The 19,862-nt window shown below is 39.9% G+C and overlaps 1 protein-coding gene across 3 annotated transcripts; it reads right to left on the reverse strand.

Moving 5' to 3' along the window:
* Window positions 1–402: 402 nt before the first annotated feature.
* On the reverse strand, window positions 403–18,750 carry fbxl2 (F-box and leucine-rich repeat protein 2). 3 transcript variants are annotated; one of them, XM_060897137.1, is made up of 15 exons: window positions 18,363–18,750; window positions 16,418–16,479; window positions 16,268–16,322; window positions 16,092–16,166; window positions 15,743–15,837; window positions 15,205–15,369; window positions 10,371–10,499; window positions 9,253–9,379; window positions 7,915–7,989; window positions 7,258–7,388; window positions 7,109–7,169; window positions 6,912–6,956; window positions 3,972–4,028; window positions 3,000–3,212; window positions 403–2,114 (listed from the first exon to the last, which is right to left on the reverse strand). In XM_060897137.1, exons 1-15 carry the CDS (start codon window positions 18,390–18,392, stop codon window positions 2,007–2,009), a joined length of 1,428 nt encoding a protein of 475 aa, XP_060753120.1. In that variant the 5' UTR covers window positions 18,393–18,750; the 3' UTR covers window positions 403–2,006. The 3 variants fall into 3 exon arrangements, with proteins under 3 accessions (XP_060753120.1, XP_060753119.1, XP_060753118.1); XM_060897136.1 differs by lacking the exon at window positions 10,371–10,499 and having other exon boundaries at window positions 7,258–7,385; window positions 18,363–18,746; XM_060897135.1 differs by lacking the exon at window positions 10,371–10,499 and having other exon boundaries at window positions 18,363–18,746.
* Window positions 18,751–19,862: the final 1,112 nt, after the last annotated feature.

Below are 19,862 nucleotides of genomic sequence, written 5' to 3' on the forward strand. Positions count from 1 at the left end.
ACATTGAGCATGCTGTTCTCTTGTTGAAGAGGAGACTGAAGGTAGAAACCCAGTAAAAAAAGAACTGAAACAAGGTGCTGTAAAAGCATGGAAGAAGCAGCACTAAAGTAGAACAAATCGGTTTGGTGGGTTGCAAGCAAGGGATATGCAACCAAATAGCTGCTATTTACTGTAAGATTATATGTTTCAATACCTTTGCAAACATAAAAGCCATGTAGCCTGTCTCCAATGGTGGCATGTTTTAAGTTGCTTAACATCTAGCTGTAAATATTTTGCAAATGAAACCCGAAATCCTGATGAACTGTCACATGTTAATCTTTCATAGCAAAAAACAAACAAAAAAATGGACTAGAGCTCTGTATTAAAAAAAAGTATAATAGGTGATTTGAACCACACTGAATGTGACACACTGCTCAGATCTTTTATTTAAAGAAATTACAGTAACACCAGAACACAAGGACAGTCAGGTAGCTTTTTTCCCCAAATGGTTATCAGAAATATGAATGAACGATGAGGGAAAGCAGTTGTCCTGTACATTGCGGCAGAATTACACTTCACACTTCATCCTCAGTAGCAACAACAATAACCCACCAAACATAGATGCAGTGCTTGCTTTTTGTGTGGTGTGTGGTCCAACACCTGTATATGTTGCTCCTGCTTTCTTCAATGCTGACAATCAAAGAAGCAGGAAAGGAAAAGAGCTGATGAATCACATTACAGACCTGAGTCTTTTATCTCGGAGGCTGGATTTCCCAATGTCCATTCCAGCATTGAAAAATCAAAGGCACTCGCACCCAAAAGCCATCATTATTGATTAGGAAATTAATTCAACAGTCATCTGCATTAGTAACATGCGGCCCAAGGTGCATTCAGTTTTTCAGTGCTCAGAACTACATAACAAGCATACAGTATGCAGATTATATATGTGCACATGGGGAATTAAATTGGGGAAATAATGGGAAAGGAGGGAATTTAAAAAAAAAAAAAAAAAAAATTGTCATGGAAAATTACATTATATATCCTGTTAAATAATACTGCAATAATAGGCAGCAAGCAAGATTGTATAAGGGAATTGTAAAAAGAACACAATTTCACATTGAACAGAAAACCTGGGCCTTTAAAATATTGCACTTAGAACTTAAAATTCATCTTTATCTGTTCCAGTAGACGTCTTCAGTAAATATGATTTTTTTTTTTAACGAAGTCACTCATAATATTCCTTCATTCCATTGCTAGAGCCTAAAAATCTGAATGAGCCCATTCTGTCCACATATATACTCCATCTCTTCCTTACATTTTCAGCTCTTTCCATGTATGGAAATATGTTACTGTATGTATCATGATCCATCAAAATATTTGATCAATTTTCTGTAAAGAATGCTGAGCACTGACAGAATTATTCCACATTATTCCAGGTTGAACACAGGTTGCTTGTTTGTAGTGTTATGTTTTGTTTTACATAATTGAACATTCTCTGAATCGGTTACTATAAAAGTCCAAATACAGAACTGTCATGTCCTGCTCCTCACTTATCTAATCTCATGATATAATGCATCCTGTCATGAGGAAATAATTCATTCAAAATTGATAACAGTGGATGAAGAAGTAAACATTGTCTGGTTCTCATCAAGCCCTCAGAGACCATCCCATACGAGGTTCTGTAGCCAGTAGTTCGATGTCTTTCTGCTTGAAGTACATCCTCAAATGTGTTTTCTACAAATCCAAACATGAAATATTTTACAAAGTGGCTTTTCCCAGTCTCTTCTCATGGTCAAAGGTCAGATTTTACATAGTAATTATTCTTTGTATTTTGAATGATAATTTTTTTCAATAATTTGTGTAGCTCCATCCCGCTGCCCAATAAACCCTCATTGATCCAACCGTGCCGATCCCAGCCACACCTCCGTGTAGAGCTTAGTGGGAGTAGCCAGCAGGAGCAAGGTGTGGTTAAGAGTTTGACTGACAGACTGACTCTCCATGGTATGCTTCAGAGGCCCCATCCACTGTCAGAGTATGACGCAGCAGCGACAGAGACGTTGCCCCCCTCCATGCACCGAGGGAGGGGGTGTGACTGGTGCAAAGTAGGCATGGACCTTAATCTCAGGAAGGTGAGACTAGAGAAGAAGATACAGCATTAAAAACACTACTGGTTGGAGGTATGCTGGTATACACTAAATGGCCAGAAGTATGTGGACACCTGACCATTACACCAATATAGTTCTTCCTCAAACTGTTGCTACGAAGTCAAAAGTAAACAACTGTGTTGTCTGTGTGTCCTTTTCTAGCATGACAATGCCCCTGTGCATAATTCAAGGCCTTTTGAAAACATGGCTCACCAGCAATGGAGTGGAAGAACTCTATTGGCATGCAGAGAGCCACTGTGAGATGGATGAACCTGTCAGTTGTCCACATACATTTGGCCATACAGTGTGCAGTGACACATCAGTAGTAATTTGTCAACAGACAGAGATTTTGATTTTCAGTAACCCTCTCTGTCATGGTTGAGATACACATTTGCCTTGAAATGTATGAAACTACATGGAGTTGTTGAGAGCAGGTGCTTCAACAGTTTTCATGCTGGTTTATGCTTTTGACATTATAATGTAAAAAGTGTGCACACACTATTTTTCTAACCTGCAGTTCCTGTCATATTTTCTGTTATAACAGTTCTATTCTTTCTCTGAAATAATAAGACAAAACACAGTTTCTCATGATACTGAGAAACTAACAAGTACAGAGTCCTGTCCTGAAGGCAGCCATGTTAACTAAGCTTGTCCTAACAAAACTATGCTATAGAAACAATGTATAACCAATGTGTATTGGCTTTCTTGTAAGATTTGTAAAATATTAGATTTTATTTTTATTTATAATCTGGACAGATAAACACATGTAAATATTAAAATTATAAAACCATTAATTAAACTAATGAATATTTGACCACAAATCCCCTATATGCATATTTCAGTAGTCAGTAGTCAGTGAGGCAGTTGATGACTCACTCGTATACGTTTGATTCCGGCGCGAGTGACTTGCTGACAGTCGTAGAGCTCAATGCGCTCCAGTTTTTGGCAACTCTTCAGGTGCTCTAGAGTGATGTCTGTGATCAAGGGGCAGTTATCCAGCTCGACAACTTGCAGGCGCTCCTGTCCACACACACTGCTGCTCAGGTGTCTAATCCCATCATCTGTTATCAGTTCACAATGTGAAAGGCTCTGCAACATGCAGGATTATGAACACAAAAAGGAAAAGTTTATTATGTAGCTTTGTAGAAGCCAACATTCTGTTTTCCTATTTCCAAGAGTAAGGGCTTCTGCAGAGTTGTCCTCCTAGGGCTTTCGAGCCATATGCACCAAATTCGGATATGTTGTATACGCTGGTCTTAAGTTTGTTGCTATTACTTTTCTAAGCGATCCGAGTTCCGGTACTTCCGGTACTGGGTCTCAAAATGGCCTTTTTCCCCATAGACTCCCATTATAAATTTTGGAGGTTTATAACTCGGCAAGGTTTCGAACTACCTACACCAAACCCGGCCAGCTCCTTTAGGGTGATACTCTGAACAACGTTTTAAATTTGTGTACCGACTGGCCTTCCGGTTGTGCCGCAGCCCCGCCCCCAAAATATGCAAAATCAAAAATTAGCACAACATGGACATGTGACGTATCAAAACACTCAGAACAATGAGGGGAACTTCCTCAAGAGTATTCAGATAATTTCACATGCTTGTCTCCACTTGCCTCCAAATGTTTTGGCACCCTAGCTTTCTGTCCACCTGCTTCGAAAAGTAAAACTGTCCCTTATGTCCACTCGCCTCCATAAAGCACCGGCCTTTGCGAATACTTGCTTCATCAAAGCCAACATCAAAGTTTGTTGTGACGAACTTTACAAATCTAGTTATCCTGTGTTATCTTATAAACAGTTATTCATATACTTTTATCACGCACAAACACACAGTCCAATCCGAAGGCACTCACCAGGGCCTGGAGCCGAGGGCAATGGATTGAAAGCTGAACCAGAGTGTTGTCAGTGACCTGCAACGTCACAAAAAAAATACAAAACAAAGATTAAAAAGTTAAAAAGATTATCTATCTGCCATTTGAACTATGTTGAATTATAATCGTGCACTCTCTCTCGCGCGCACACACTCTCTCTCGCGCGCACACACTCTCTCTCGCGCGCACACACTCTCTCTCGCGCGCACACACTCTCTCGCGCGCACACACTCTCTCTCGCGCGCACACACTCTCTCTCGCGCGCACACACTCTCTCTCGCGCGCACACACTCTCTCTCGCGCGCACACACTCTCTCTCGCGCGCACACACTCTCTCTCGCGCGCACACACTCTCTCTCGCGCGCACACACTCTCTCTCGCGCGCACACACTCTCTCTCGCGCGCACTCTCGCACACGCACACACACTCTCGCACACGCACACACACTCTCCCGCACACACTCTCGCGCACACACGCACACACACTCTCGCTCGCACACGCACACACACTCTCGCTCGCACACGCACACACACTCTCGCTCGCACACGCACACACACTCTCGCTCGCACACGCACACACACTCTCGCTCGCACACGCACACACACTCTCGCTCGCACACGCACACACACTCTCGCTCGCACACGCACACACACTCTCGCTCGCACACGCACACACACTCTCGCTCGCACACGCACACACACTCTCGCTCGCACACGCACACACACTCTCGCTCGCTCGCACACACACTCTCGCTCGCACACACTCTCTCTCGTGCGCACACACTCTCTCTCGCGCGCACACACTCTCTCGCGCGCACTCTCGCACACGCACACACACTCTCGCACACGCACACACATTCTCGCACACGCACTCTCCCGCACACACTCTCGCGCACTCTCCCACACACACTCTCGCTCGCACACGCACACACACTCTCGCTCGCACACGCACACACACTCTCGCTCGCACACGCACACACACTCTCGCTCGCACACGCACACACACTCTCGCTCGCACACGCGCACACACTCTCGCTCGCACACGCGCACACACTCTCGCTCGCACACGCGCACACACTCTCGCTCGCACACGCGCACACACTCTCGCTCGCACGCGCACACACTCTCGCTCGCACGCGCACACACTCTCGCTCGCACGCGCACACACTCTCGCTCGCACGCGCACACACTCTCGCTCGCTCGCACACACACACTCTCGCTCGCACACACACACTCTCGCTCGCACACACACACTCTCGCTCGCACACACACACTCTCGCTCGCACACACACACTCTCGCTCGCACACACACACTCTCGCTCGCACACACACACTCTCGCTCGCACACACACACTCTCGCTCGCACACACACACTGTCGCTCGCACACACACACTCTCGCTCGCACACACACACTCTCGCTCGCACACACACACTCTCGCTCGCACACACACACTCTCGCTCGCACACACACACTCTCGCTCGCACACACACACTCTCGCTCGCACACACACACTCTCGCTCGCACACACACACTCTCGCTCGCACACACACACTGTCGCTCGCACACACACACTGTCGCTCGCACACACACACTCTCGCTCGCACACACACACTCTCGCTCGCACACACACACTCTCGCTCGCACACACACACTCTCGCTCGCACACACACACTCTCGCTCGCACACACACACTCTCGCTCGCACACACACACTCTCGCTCGCACACACACACTCTCGCTCGCACACACACACTCTCGCTCGCACACACACACTCTCGCTTGCACACACACTCGCGCGCACACACTCGCACGCGCGCACACACACTCGCACGCGCGCACACACACACTCGCACGCGCGCACACACACACACACACTCGCACACACACTCGCGCGCGCACACACATACTCGCGCGCGCACACACACTCGCGCGTGCACGCACACTCGCGCGTGCACTCACACACTCGCGCGCGCAAGCACACACTCGCGCGCGCAAGCACACACTCGCGCGCGCAAGCACACACTCGCGCGCGCAAGCACACACTCGCGCGCGCAAGCACACACTCGCGCACGCAAGCACACACACACTTTTTAAAAAAGCAATCATTTTAAAAACTAACCCTGTAAAACACATCACAGTTTTTTTTGCCTTCTCTTCCATTACATTTGTATTAATTGAGGTAAAAGCGCACAGCTGATATTTTCAGATGTAGTTTACATAAAAAGGAGTTAGAAGCAACCACTTTCTCTAACTGGCCCTTACACTGCTCACAACACACCACATCACTACTAAAAATTTATTTTAGTCTTATGTTAGGCTTTTCTGTACCAGACTGCTTAGGAGATTTGTCATTAGTTGCTGATAAACTGTCTTTAATATGAAAATATGATTATATAATATGATTGTGATCCTACTTAGGAGATCCGTTTTAATACTTACTGTATGGCCAAAGTGAGCAGGTCCCACCTTCCCTCTCCTTCCCTATCCTCCCCTCTGTTCCCTAACCTGTCTCTGTGCTATGAAGTCAGCAGCAGATGTTCCTCCTACTGGATGCCATAGTAACATTTAGCAATGGGAGGTACAACTAGCATTCCACTTTTGACAACAAATCAGTTTTCTTGCTTCTAAAATCAAACATTCTAGAAGAGAGCTTGGATCAAAAATTGACCAGTGTATTTTTATAGCATATCAGACGAGTATCACCTGCTGGTACAGGAGCCACTGGGTGAGATCCAGCTCCAGCAGTATTTCAGGATGGAAAAGACTGCTGCTTATTAATATAAAAATAAATAAATAAAAAGTATGTGTGCCACAATATGTGACTATTACTAGACGACATCTGGCACTTTCACAGATGAGGAGAAAAACATGACCAGTGTACACTAAATTAGTGATTTATTAATACTGCTTATTATAACTCACCAAAATACATTCCTCTAAATCCATTTTCTCCAAATCATGACAATTCTGTAAAAAGCCATAAAAACAAACAATATATTCATCAGAATCCATATTAAAAACAAAGAAAACTGAACATTTTATTTAGCTTTAAGATGCTTTTTATGCTGTAAAGATCACTATAAGAGTGTGTTCATGTGCATACAATTCATTCCACTCACCCTCGCCAGAACAGTAAAACCAGCATCAGTCACATGAGAGCAGCGCGCAGCCTCCAGGATCCTAACAAAATACATTGGGGACAAAAATGACAGAAAACACATATGAGGGAATGGTGGGTTAGAATGCATGCATGAGTGTAAAGCCTTACTTTAACCGTTGGCAGTTGAGGCCAAGTGCAGTCAGAGACGCGTCCGTGATGTTGCTGCAGCCAGACACACACACCATCTGCAGCTTGTGACAGCCTCTGCACAAACTCACTAAACCCTCGTCTGTTATCTGCTATAAAATACAGAAAAATAAATAACTATATAAAAAATACACACAGGCCAATTTTATCTATTCTAAAAAGCTCACAACGCACAGGGCAAAGTGTGTGACTTCTATAAAGCTCATTTTCATTTAAAAAAAAATCAAATTAAATAAATTACTCCCGAGAGTAATTTTGTTCAAATCTGGAACATGCCACATGAAAACTAAGAATGCCTCAGAAATACCTGGGGTGTGAACTGAACTTTATTGTCAGTCATATAATTATATTAATGATTAAAAACCTCCACATTTACTCCAAACATAAACGCAGAAGGAAAAATGGACTGAACATTGCACCTTAAACAGTCATAGCTACTGTATATATTAGAACACAAATTTTACCTGAAAGCAAAATGTGGCTGATATGCTCATGTGACATGATATGATCATGTACAATTGTATGTGTATATATTGTATGTTTATTGTAAGTTTTAATCAACGTTAATGTGGTAAAGTTTTGTTTTCCCCCATCAATGGACAATTAACACAGACTTACCGTGCATGATTGCATGTTGATTGTCATGAGCTCAGGACAGTGCTTCTGAAGGTGCTTCAGTGCAGGATCATCCAACTAAAACACATATTTTAACCATATTTTAACTACACACTCCTAATTTAACAACCAACCGAGTTAATCAGGCTTTCAGGAGCAGCTGAATGTAGAGTCATTAGGTTTACAATGAAGCAGTTATTACATGAAATATAATTGTATAAATATAAACAACTGAATCTCGTACACTATTTTTATTGCATCCATTTCAAGTCCTTTGATTATATGTTAATGAGTAAATTACTTTATCTTTTCAAAAAATACAACTGACATGCTCTTGTTTTAAAAGGTTATTGATGCTTTCAAAGTTTAGGCCTGAAGAGAACATTGAGGAAGATGAGTTAGGCTTTGTGTGTACTACTAGGGGTGGCTGACTATAGGAGGAGGAGGAAGAGGGAGAGGAAGAAGAAGAAGAAGACGAAGAGGAAGAGGAGGAAGAGGGAGAGGAAGAATGAATCCAGGGCAGCAAAATAAAATAATTAATTCCAACAGGATTATTGCTGTCTTTCTAATTGGAGTGAAATGCTTCCATCAACCAAGTTCCCTACCTGAGACCTCTTTTGTGTGTTGAATCCCAAAGATCTTTTTCATGATGCTGTGTGTGAAACTGACTGGAAGTGGGTGTCTTTAAGAAGTGCTTTCCAGCCACCCATCACCTCAGGTAAGACTGTAGATGTTGTATTCCCTGGTAATAAACTTGTCTTGAACATCCTGGAAGCCAGGTGACTTATGTGGCAGAATGTAGGTCTTATGCTCCCGGTCATATCACATTTTTTTCAATCAGTCTATTAAACCTACAGATTTCAGCAACAATGAATCTGCAGAATGTGTCCAGTCCTATTATTGCATTGACATCTGGACCATACAACAACCATGCAATCTTCAGGCCAGCTCTTTTCTATTGAAATACCAAGTAAGACAAGAGGTGTTCTTTTGTATAAGCAGTGCAATGAATGGTGGACATCACATTTGCCCTTAAGACAAATTGGAGACCTAAACCCACCTAAACCCTATTGTGACATACTAATCAAAAAGAACGATGTCCTCCCCATGGTCCTACATCTTTCCTTGATGGAGGTTTTGCAAAGTTATCTTAAAGCTCAAGGGTATGAAAATATTTCAGCAATGTGTATAAGGGGTTATTAAGGTGTTATACACTGCTTCTGGTGGTTATGTGGGGTTCAAAGGACATATGTAAATATGTGCCTTATGTAAAATAAGTGCATATTTAACTGGTCTTATGTATAGACAGCATGCTCAGTTTGTGTGTGTGTGTGTGTATACCTGTGTGCAACCTCTGAGGAACAATGCTTTGATGCTGGTGCAGCCACGGCTGAGCGCCTCGATGCCATCACGTGTGATTTGATCACACCAAGATAGGTTCAGATTCTCTAACATGCGACAGCCCTCACTGAAATGCACAAATTAATAATTTGAGACAACACCTAACACCAAACACACAAACACAGACACACACAGAGGTTGATTTTCTGTTATGTTGATTATCTTATTTGAACTGTTAATTTAAATAATTACTAAGTATTTATTATTCGTGAAAACCATCACTTATATATAATAAAACATGAAAAATGTATTTATGGTTCATATCGTCTGATCATCTTTTAAAAAGAGTAGTAACATGAGTCAGTTTTTTTGTAAAAATTAATGGCAAACATTAATGTTGAGGTTCTCTTTGGGTGTGACAAGATTGGACAGGATTAGGAACGAGTACATCAGAGGGACAGCCCATGTTGGACGTTTGGGGGACAAAGTTAGGGAGGCGAGATTAAGATGGTTTGGACATGTTCAGAGGAGGGAGAGTGAGTATATTGGTAGGAGAATGTTGGACATGGAGCTGCCAGGCAGGAGGCAAAGAGGAAGGCCAAAGAGGAGGTATATGGATGTAATTAATGAGGATTTGAAGCTAGTGGGTGCAAGTGTTGAGGATGCAGAAGATAGGGTTAGGTGGAGAGAGATGATTCGCTGTGGCGACCCCTGAAGGGAAAAGCCGAAAGAAGAAGAAGAATGGCAAACATTAAAAGGAACTTCAGTCAATTAGAGTTAAATTTCTTAATTCTTCATTCAGCTTGTTGTGGCTTGATTAAGCATTGCTTGGCGGTGTTATTATTTTTTGGTGTGTTTTATTCTCGCAAAAGTGTAGCTCAAATAGATACCAGAAGGTATCACAGGCATAATGACAACATGGGACTGTTATCCACAATCTCACACAAAACACTCAGGTTTGTGGATTGTGAAGTAGCCTGGCGCTTTATGTCCCATGTTGTCATTATGCTTGTGATACCTTCTGGCTCTCCCTTTTAGTTGAGCTGTTAGAGTTAGACCTGCCACAGCCCTCACTCGCAATATGAACCATTTTTAACCACTGTGGAATAAGATCATACTTGATAAACTGTGGTTTCTTTTGCCCTGCACACCTGACTAATTCATCCTGATGTTCTACTTCTGCTTGGTGCTCTTGCACTTGTGACACACTTTCTGCTGTTGTGCATGTTCCCTCATGGATGGATACCCTAAAGATTTGAACTTCCCAGACCTTTGCCCCACTCTCATCTTCTAAACACATTTAGTACTGTTTGTATTGTCAGTACATCGTTATAAAAGAGTAATTAATTATAATCTCACTATTTGGTGTCACCCACAAGAGAATGGATTCCTTTTACATTCTGGTACCTTTCAATGTTTCTTCCTTGAGTCATCTCTGGGTGATTTTCTGTGTGCCCTTTGCGTCTGGCTTGCATATTAGGAATCTAAATCTACATCAGGATTTCTGTAAAGATACTCAGTGACATTTATATTGGTTTGAGAACCTATAGAAGAGATGAAAAAGCTAACTGTTAAACCTTGTAGAGACTTTTTAGACTTGAATACATTTACATACATTCTGTAAAATACAGATGTTGAAAAACATACTGATGTTAAAATGTGAGCAAATTTAAACCTTGCACATATGTTTATATTGAAATGTAGCCCATACCCATGGTATATTGGTATATTTGTTATATTTTCATAGCACTTTGGATTACAAACGAATAGGAAAGGATGCATCAGTTCAACCTGGTAAGAATGTAGGCTGCATTTCTTTGCTGTGTTTGAAAACTGCTGCAAAATGGAACAGCCTTTGGTGCGACAGAGACAAATATAAAGCCTACTGTTTGTTTTTTTAATCTAATTTTTCAATGTCTCTCTGTTTACCCACGGAACAATATCTGCTCTTACAAGCTTACATCATCGGAATACTGTAGATTTTGTTAGCTGCTTTCTGCGCATTTTATGATCCGGCACAAAAAAACAAAAACAAAAAATACAAATCACAAAGCTTTTTAACAACAGCCATTAAATACTTATATCTTCAAATGAGGTTTGATTAAACCAATCATCCATGATACACAAGCTGATTAGTGCAAACTGTAAAAGAAAGCACATAAACCAGAGTGCTTTATTTATTTCGGTGTACTTCCAGTGTAAACTTCACATCCTGTTACATCCTTCACCCTTTACACTGAAAATAGAGCATGAGCACTATAGAGATGCAAAGGGGTAGGTAGTTTGGGAGGTCATTAATCGTTAAGAGAATGATTACCATCTTTAATCAAGAGCATCTTCCTCCTCTTAAGGTTCTTGACAGATATCCATCATATCTTTATCCCTTTAAATAAGTTGTACTAAACATCACGGGAAAGGTACAAGTTTCATATGAGACTTTATTTAAGTTTTGATGCACACCAGAATACTACTGCTTGTTGTATCAAAATATGTTTTTTACTCACTACATGTGGAAACAGCACATAAATACATGAGCAGCAATTTCACTATTTGAACACTGATGCCTTGAATGTTTAACCAAATTACTTACATGCACATCACTAATGCTGAAAAATTGTGTAGTAAAGAGGAGCCTTGAATTAGCACATGCACTATCATGCCACAGTCCTTCGTAAAGCCTCTTATTTAGCCAGTATTATAAGCTACTCATTATCTTGTTACAGTGAATTGGTCTTGCCTGCATGTTCCTGTAGGTTTTATTTTATATTCCACCATCATAAAAAGTCCACAAGCTTACTCTCACATGCACGTTGCCGTCTATGACTCGTACACAAGTTCCTGGTTAAATTAGATCCTTTAACTCTTACTTCCCGATACCTGAGCCATAAGAACATTCTGATTAAAATTAAGATCATGTTCCTGAGGGGAGCTTACTCAGTAAACATTCGTTAAGGAACAGGCGTGTGTTTTACCACTTCAAAATTTTGACGCCATTTTATGGTTTCAGTAGAATTATTTGGATTTTTAGACTTGACATTGGAAAGACAAAAACATTAAAAGCTTTTTTTAAATTCAGAAATATATTGTAAGGAATTTCAGTGTCAGCAAGAAAGCTGGGTGATGTGATCTGAATCCAAATGTCTTAAGTTCCCAGACTGTAAGGCTGATAAGCCAATGTGCGAATCATCATAGTCACATAGAAAGGTCTTTAAATCTGGCCACAAATTCACAATTTCACATCAGGAAGATAAATCATAGTAAAGAAACAGAGGCAGGGTCGATGTATAAATTCTAAACCTTTAGATGCTGAGGGTTCAGTTTGATTGAATCTCAGGTGCTTCATTATGGCCAGGCATTTTCCCCATGTTACACACAATAATGAAATACATGACAAAAAGTAAAGACATGACAAAAAAAAACAACCACACAAATGAAAACTACACAATACAAAAAAAAAAAAAAAAAAAAAAACAGAACCCATGCCAGTCATCATCTATAAATTTAAATTCATTCCTGGGGAAATGATTCGCCCCGTGATTGGTACCACAGTTTTCAACTACAGTGTTAAAACTGTTTGCAAAGTTCCAGTTACATAAAATGTCTTGCATCTAAAAGCTCTGGATAAGCAGTTAACACTCCTAAATTGTGAAAAGAGTGAAGTTTTAATACTTAAGGTTTAGTAGTCATAAACCTCTACAAAACTGCCCCAGGTATAGACTGATGTAGCCCGCAAGAGTTAATAATTGTACCATACCCTCATTTTCAATTAAACATTCACCTTAGAGTCACCTAAGGCTAAACCCAGTTTGTCAGATTCCTATTAAAACTCTGCAAAGGTTAGAAACTCGGGTAATGGCGTTCTGGACTCTTATTCATTAAAAAGCCATCAAAATACTTTAAGCCATTAATTCAATCATTCTCAAGACATTTAAATGTCTATATCCTTGCAAATGCCCTATCTTCAAACGGAAAAACTCACAGGTCTTAATGAAGGAGCCACAGAGTTAAGAGTTCATTAAATAAAATGGCAATGCAGTGTGCAATGAGATTAGAGCCCTGACTGAGTTTATACATAATGTACTGTGGAAGTTCTTTGGTAGAAGTAGTTTGTATCAAGAGGTTTTGGTGTTTAATTTAACTAAAGCTGGTTGTGCATTTACCCCAAAGCACTGCAACAAACATAAACTTCAGAAACCCCAATCAGAACTTATTTACATCATTGTTTATAAACTGTAAAACCTTTTATTCACCACAGGATTTTTACTTTTTATTATCCTTGAAGACTAACACTTAAGTAGTACTGGCAGCTTATTAATTGTCCCACAAGGGGTGGGGGGGGGCACTCTCACACTTTATGTTCATTACTGAGGTATTCCTATTTAATACTTGTACTGTCTATATTGTCACACATTGTCTGTATTGTCTCATATATTCTGTTTTGTCTTGTCGTGTCTGTTTTTGTCTTGTATAGTCCAAGCTAAATGTATAGTGTTAATGTCTGTACTTTTGAGAGTCACCAACAGTTGGAACCAAATTCCTTGTGTGTGTCAACACACTTGGCCAAAAAACCTGACGTCTGATATTCAACACTAACTGGATTCTTTCAGGAATGTTCACAGAATATAAAATAGGCTACAATTTCCCCAAATAATTTTTCATACCTTATATCCATACAAAAAAGCAACAGCAGATAAGCAAAAACATACAATGCAAAAAAAAAAGACATTAGTAAGTGACATTACTTTAAAAATAGTCCAATTTTTGTATTTCCTATTAATAGGTTACACTAAACCAAATATATTATTATTCAACTTTTTTTTTTTACAATAAATGTAAGCTTTACATTTTCTTATTCATTTGCCTGATCATTTTACTTATTTCTGGAAATTAAAAAAAAATGTAAAAAGTTCCATGGCTACAGATATGCAAAATCTTCTGTTGATAGCAAAAAACTGTTTCAAGCTTGAAGTTAGAAACTGTGATCAGAAATAAACTTAATAATCTTATATTCAGTTAACTGTAATCTTTCAGTAGGAAATCTGAGAAAATTTTGACTTTGTTCAAGATATTATCACTTGATGTTATAGATCTTACTTTTTGTACTGCAGAATTTAAAAATCCAATGATCCAAAAAAATTGTGACTAAATTGTTTAAAATCCTAACAAATCCCTAAATACATAAGCCATGTAATTCCACTTCATCTTCTGTGCCATATGCTCACGTGGGTGTTTCTGCTGATTGTGAGTGATCACGGCACACCACATGGGTAGGAGGAAGATGTGATTTGACTGTGGACATCTGGGTTTTTCAAGATTTTACACCATGTTTAGAATGAAGAAGCTTCTGAAATGTGTTAGAAATGTGAATGGATGAAACCAACCCAATCACCTAATAATACGTCACCATAACAACCTTACTGTAAACACTGAATAACACATTGGTTGGGTGCAGGACTGTAATAAACTGTGATTTTACCCAAGTATAATTTTAGATATCTTTGGATATTTCTCAGCCCTAACTGGTATCAAAATGGAAACCTACAACGTAACTAAACACTTGAAGCAGGTTTCTGAAATAATGCTGCTGAAGACCTGAACTCTTTTAGAAACACACATTTATTACATAAATCTATATATTAGCTGTTCTCTTAAGCAATTTACTACAAATTATAAACACTTGAAATCTGAGATACAACACATGGGTCTAATCTCAGGTTACTGTTATTTCAGCTTTGCTCTAACCGTGACAGAAAAATAACCCACACTGCCATATGCAAATATACCAAGATCCCTTCAGGTAATAGAAGAACTCTTATCCTTAACAGACAATGGCTAAATAACAAGCAGTAGGATAATAAGTAGTAACACTAAAACAGGTTTTAGCTAATAAATACCCTCTTTTAAACCCATTAGCCTGTTCCTCAGGTAGATTTTTAAAAACCTGTCACTGACCTTAATGCCTTGAGTGCATGGTTGGTGATGGACACACAGGACGTGAGGTCGAGGTGGCGGAGTTTGGAGCAGAACTTGCTGAGGCTGATGCAGGTGGAATCTGTGATCTTAGTGCAGCCATTTAGATTCAGATGCTCTATGTTACGGCAATTCTGTGCAAAAGTCCTGCCAAAAATAAGCAAAAGACCACTTGTTTTTTAAAAGTGAAATCTTAATTCTCAGAAAATAACAAACGTTTCTGTAAACATTGTAACCCAGAGGACCAGTTAATATCACTTCTAAACATTTAGGCATCTGTCAAAAATTATTTTTGAATGATTGCTTGTATTTCGTTGTTAAAATGCAGAGTTCATGAGCAATAAACCAAATTTAAAGAGTCTTCTTGTCTTATAAGCTGTCATGTTATACAGACGACAGTAAATGTAGAAGAGCAAATACAAAAAAATATATAACCATTCCATACTGTTCAATATCACAATTCACAGTTTAACGATTTAGTTTTGAAGTAAAGCAAATAGTGACTGTGAGTGAAGCTCACTTCATAGAGGCATCGCCTACACTGAGACAACCTCTCAAACTCAGCTGTCTCAGAAAACCGCCACATCTCTTTGAAATATTCTCCACCACACGACCCTAAAAAAAGAAAAAGAGAAACAAAGACAAGTAAAGTCAGATGAGAGATCAGGGATGACATCAAGGTGTATGCATTCAGCAACAAAGCTTCCTGACCCAGCACTAGGCCTACACACACAACCAAAATAAATCATTGCCTACACACACAGACAACAAATACTTTTCCCTATGCATATACACAAATAGTTGCACTATGCATCACATACATATACTCCAGCTATATTTCCTGTAGTAATTTAGGTCTCCTCTTTCACCTCAATATCTGTTTGGAAGTTGAAGAGATCAATCTTCTGCCAATTGCTTCCATCCAGTGCTAGAACATTCCATGCCTGTACAATTTCAGAAAAAATACAAAACAGATTTCTCATCATTACATTATAGTGACATTCCTTTCTTAACCTAAGGAGACAAATGTTAATGTGGGACATACCTTGGATACCTGGGCACACCTACACAGAGTAACCACATCTAGGTAGGAGAAAATCCTGAGGAAGAAGAATAATATGTATTAGAAATGATAATAAAAATGCAATGTGTAGTACAGATCAGACTGTGGACATGGGTTTAGGATTGAACCTACCTGAGCAGGAGCTCTTTGGGAAGCTTCTTGTTGATTGGGGCTTCATCACTGTTTGAGAACACCTGGGGAAGTTTTGAGCCAAGAAATCTAGCATTAATCATAAATGCAAATTTCACACACTGGCTCAGACATTTGTCTGACCAGATCCTAGCCAAGCTCAACAAAACGCTTTTAGATGAGCACTCACCTGATCAGGGCCTGCAGTTTGATTATATTAAGTCAACATACGTGTACAGAGACAGAAAAACATTGCAATCTAAAATAAGGTACCACTAAATTTGATGTAGCCTAAAATCTGACTACACTATACTAAATACTACAGTACAGAGCAAAAGCTTGCATACATACTCCTAAGGAAAAATTATGACATAGAAAAGATTTGTGTTTTGACCAACTAGATATTTAATCCTACTTGACATACCTCTCTTTTTTAAAATCAGTCCTCAGGACAGACAGCATCAAGGCTTTTTTGCATTTGGTTTATTTCAGACCATTTCCCTAAGGAGATACTGAATCTGGTGTTGGGTATTGATATCTGAACTGGCTCTGGCTTGATACATTATTAAATCTGATTTTACATATGTACCAGTCCAATCCACAAATGTGTACAATATTAAATGGCACAACACAAATCTTGGGTGTGTCTTAAATCCTGAAGACGTTGTACATCTAATGTTTTGCTAAATGTGTAGATAATCACTGTATTTCAGTGCAGGGTCAACATCAACTATCTACTGATAGTAGAGCCCTGAGATCAGTACCGTAATAAATTAATAGATAAAATAAGAGAAATAACTGCATTGTTGTTTTTCCCCATATATTTTGGATTGTTGTCCTGATGCAGGACACACCCCACAAATCATGGACAACCAGAAATAATTTTTGTTCATTATCAGAATTTATTTGTTACGTTCACTAGTATACAAGGAATCTGATCCCTGGTTGGACTTATACGCATATTACACAATGACACAATAAAATATGTAAAGGTACGGATTGTTAAAAGGACCGCTTGCTATTGGGGACTATTGCTCTGGAAGGAAAAAAGAAATACTGCATTGTAAGTAAAAAACAAAAAGGATATACTGCACAAGGAGAGAATGTTGCAGAGATAAATATTGCACAGAAATGTTACTGCCTCTTGAACACAAACCACGATGCTGTGACCGATAGTCATCGTGTGTTTGAGGCATCAAAGATACAAAAAAAAACATTGAACCATGAAGACTTTTGCAATCAACCGTATGCGAGTCCTGTGAGATCAATTGTCAAAACAGTAAGACACATGATATATATAATGAGTAGGGTATATAATGACCCCATACCCCCTATAAAAGGGGCTTTAAATAATAACATATATACCATTTACAGTGGGTTATATCTCATATAGGGAACTACAAATACACCACCTAAAGAGTGCTACCTGACCCCTAAACCACACTATGTACTATCAGAGGTGGCGCACTGTTTTCACACACACACACACACACACACACACACACACACACACACACACACACACACACACACACACACACACACACACACACAAACACACACACACAAACACACACACACAAACACAAACACACACACACAAACACACACACAAACACTGTGCACGCGCAGAATATCAGATTGATCCAGACTGCACCGAGAGCTCGAGGCAACCAAGATAAACGGATTCAGGCCTGAGAGCTCAGCTGTGTGCGATGTGAGGATCGGATTAGGGACAGCTGTCAAGCCGTCATGACACGTAAAAACACACAGGCTAAAAACACAAGTCCGCACGTACACACACACACACACACACACACACACGCGCGCGCGCGCACGCACGCAAATCCACACAAACACACGCCCTGAGACATTCGGTCACGCACATCGCCCTTGTCGCAATAAAACAGCTCTAAAGTGTCCCCACGTCACCTAAAACCTGCGTTACCTCGAATCTGCCCTTGGTGATGCTGTTCATCTCCGCCGCGATATCAACAATTATATACACAAGTCCGGACGAGCAGCGATTTGTTTTTATTTGTTATTCTCCCTTTACAGCAGTGTGTCTTCCAAGACGGTGAGCCGCGTGTGCTTATGTCGGAGACCGGAGGAGTCCGGGGCTTCCGCCGCCGACCATCCCAGTCAAAATAACAATAATAACATGGACGAGGCAGACCGCTGCTGCTGCGCTATGACCTCACTTCCGCCTCACGAGTTGCTACCCTGACTACACTTCCGCTCGCACTCGAGCTCAAATTCCAAGCTCTGCAGTGAAAGATTAACGCATATCAAAGTAATCCCATAAATAAAATCCGAGTAAATTAGAACCGTTAAATAACCACTTAGCTTTAGGGGTCTTCATCCGATTAACTCCGGCTTTTAAATTCTATAAACTCGTTTTCTAACAGGCCATTGGCTAATGGCGCTGTGACGTCATATATGCGGGAAACGCGCGCGTGGCTGATTGTTTTGATAATGTACATGACCGAGATGTTAGTAGTTACTTAGTGCATACAAATTAAATTCCTCCATATTTACTGAGCAAGCTTGTTAAAGTAGAAAGGACATGAATTACATTGACATGATTTACTGTAGAGTGTCACCCAAATGAGGATGAGGTTCCCTTCTGTGGTTCCTCTCAAGGTTTCTTCCTCATGTCCTCTCAGGGAGTTTTTCCTTGCCACCGTCTCCGGCTTTCTCATTAGGGATAGGGATAGATATATACTATTTTAAATTTTAAGTTAATGTAGTTTTTAAATTAATTTTAAACTTTAATTGTATATATACATTTATTATTATTATTATTATTATTATTATTATTATTAATAATTATTTTTTCCTCTCTTTTCTGTTTCCATACTTCTGTAAATCTGCTTTGAGACAATGGGAATTGTTAAAAGCGTTATACAAATAAATTGAATTGAATTGAAATTGTTATTTAACTCATATTTTCCCTGAATGTTTTTCAAGGTTTTTTTTTTTTTTTGGTAAAGACAATGGATCTGTATAGAAATGTGACTATTCAAATAAACATTTCAGGGCTTAAATAGTTCTTTGCCGTTCAATTTATTCAGTATGTGCCATTCACATTAGTCACGTCAGTTGAGGTTCTAGTCTCATACATCTATATAGGCTTGAATCTCTTACTGTTTTATAAAGTTTCAAATGTTTATTCATGTACATTTACATTTACAGCATTTGGCAGACGCCCTTATCCAGAGCGACGTACATAAGTGCTTAAATCTCTAACATTGAATACATTAGCTTAGTGTAGTTAACTTAAAGTATATACGGCACTCATTATACATGTCAGATACTTTGCATAATTATTCTGCTATACCTATAACATTTATAATTCTATATTTAACTTCCCCAAATCTCAGTAGACCTTTCTCACAACAATACAGTTTAATGTAAGCAATAAAAAGCTAGACTGTGCACACTAAGC

This window comes from Tachysurus vachellii, chromosome 21, assembly GCF_030014155.1.
Source record: "Tachysurus vachellii isolate PV-2020 chromosome 21, HZAU_Pvac_v1, whole genome shotgun sequence".
NCBI lineage: Eukaryota > Metazoa > Chordata > Actinopteri > Siluriformes > Bagridae > Tachysurus > Tachysurus vachellii.

Bases quoted from the DNA above. Each gene is read 5' to 3' on its own strand.
- fbxl2 (XM_060897137.1), bottom strand. From the start codon at position 18,392: ATGAACAGCATCACCAAGGGCAGATTCGAG. The intron at 15,370-15,742 runs GTGAGCTTCACT...TATTTTTGGCAG, and splicing joins GTAGGCGATGCCTCTATGAA to GACTTTTGCACAGAATTGCC. The intron at 10,500-15,204 runs GTCAGTGACAGG...TCAAATCTTTAG, and splicing joins CATGCACTCAAGGCATTAAG to GGTATCCATCCATGAGGGAA.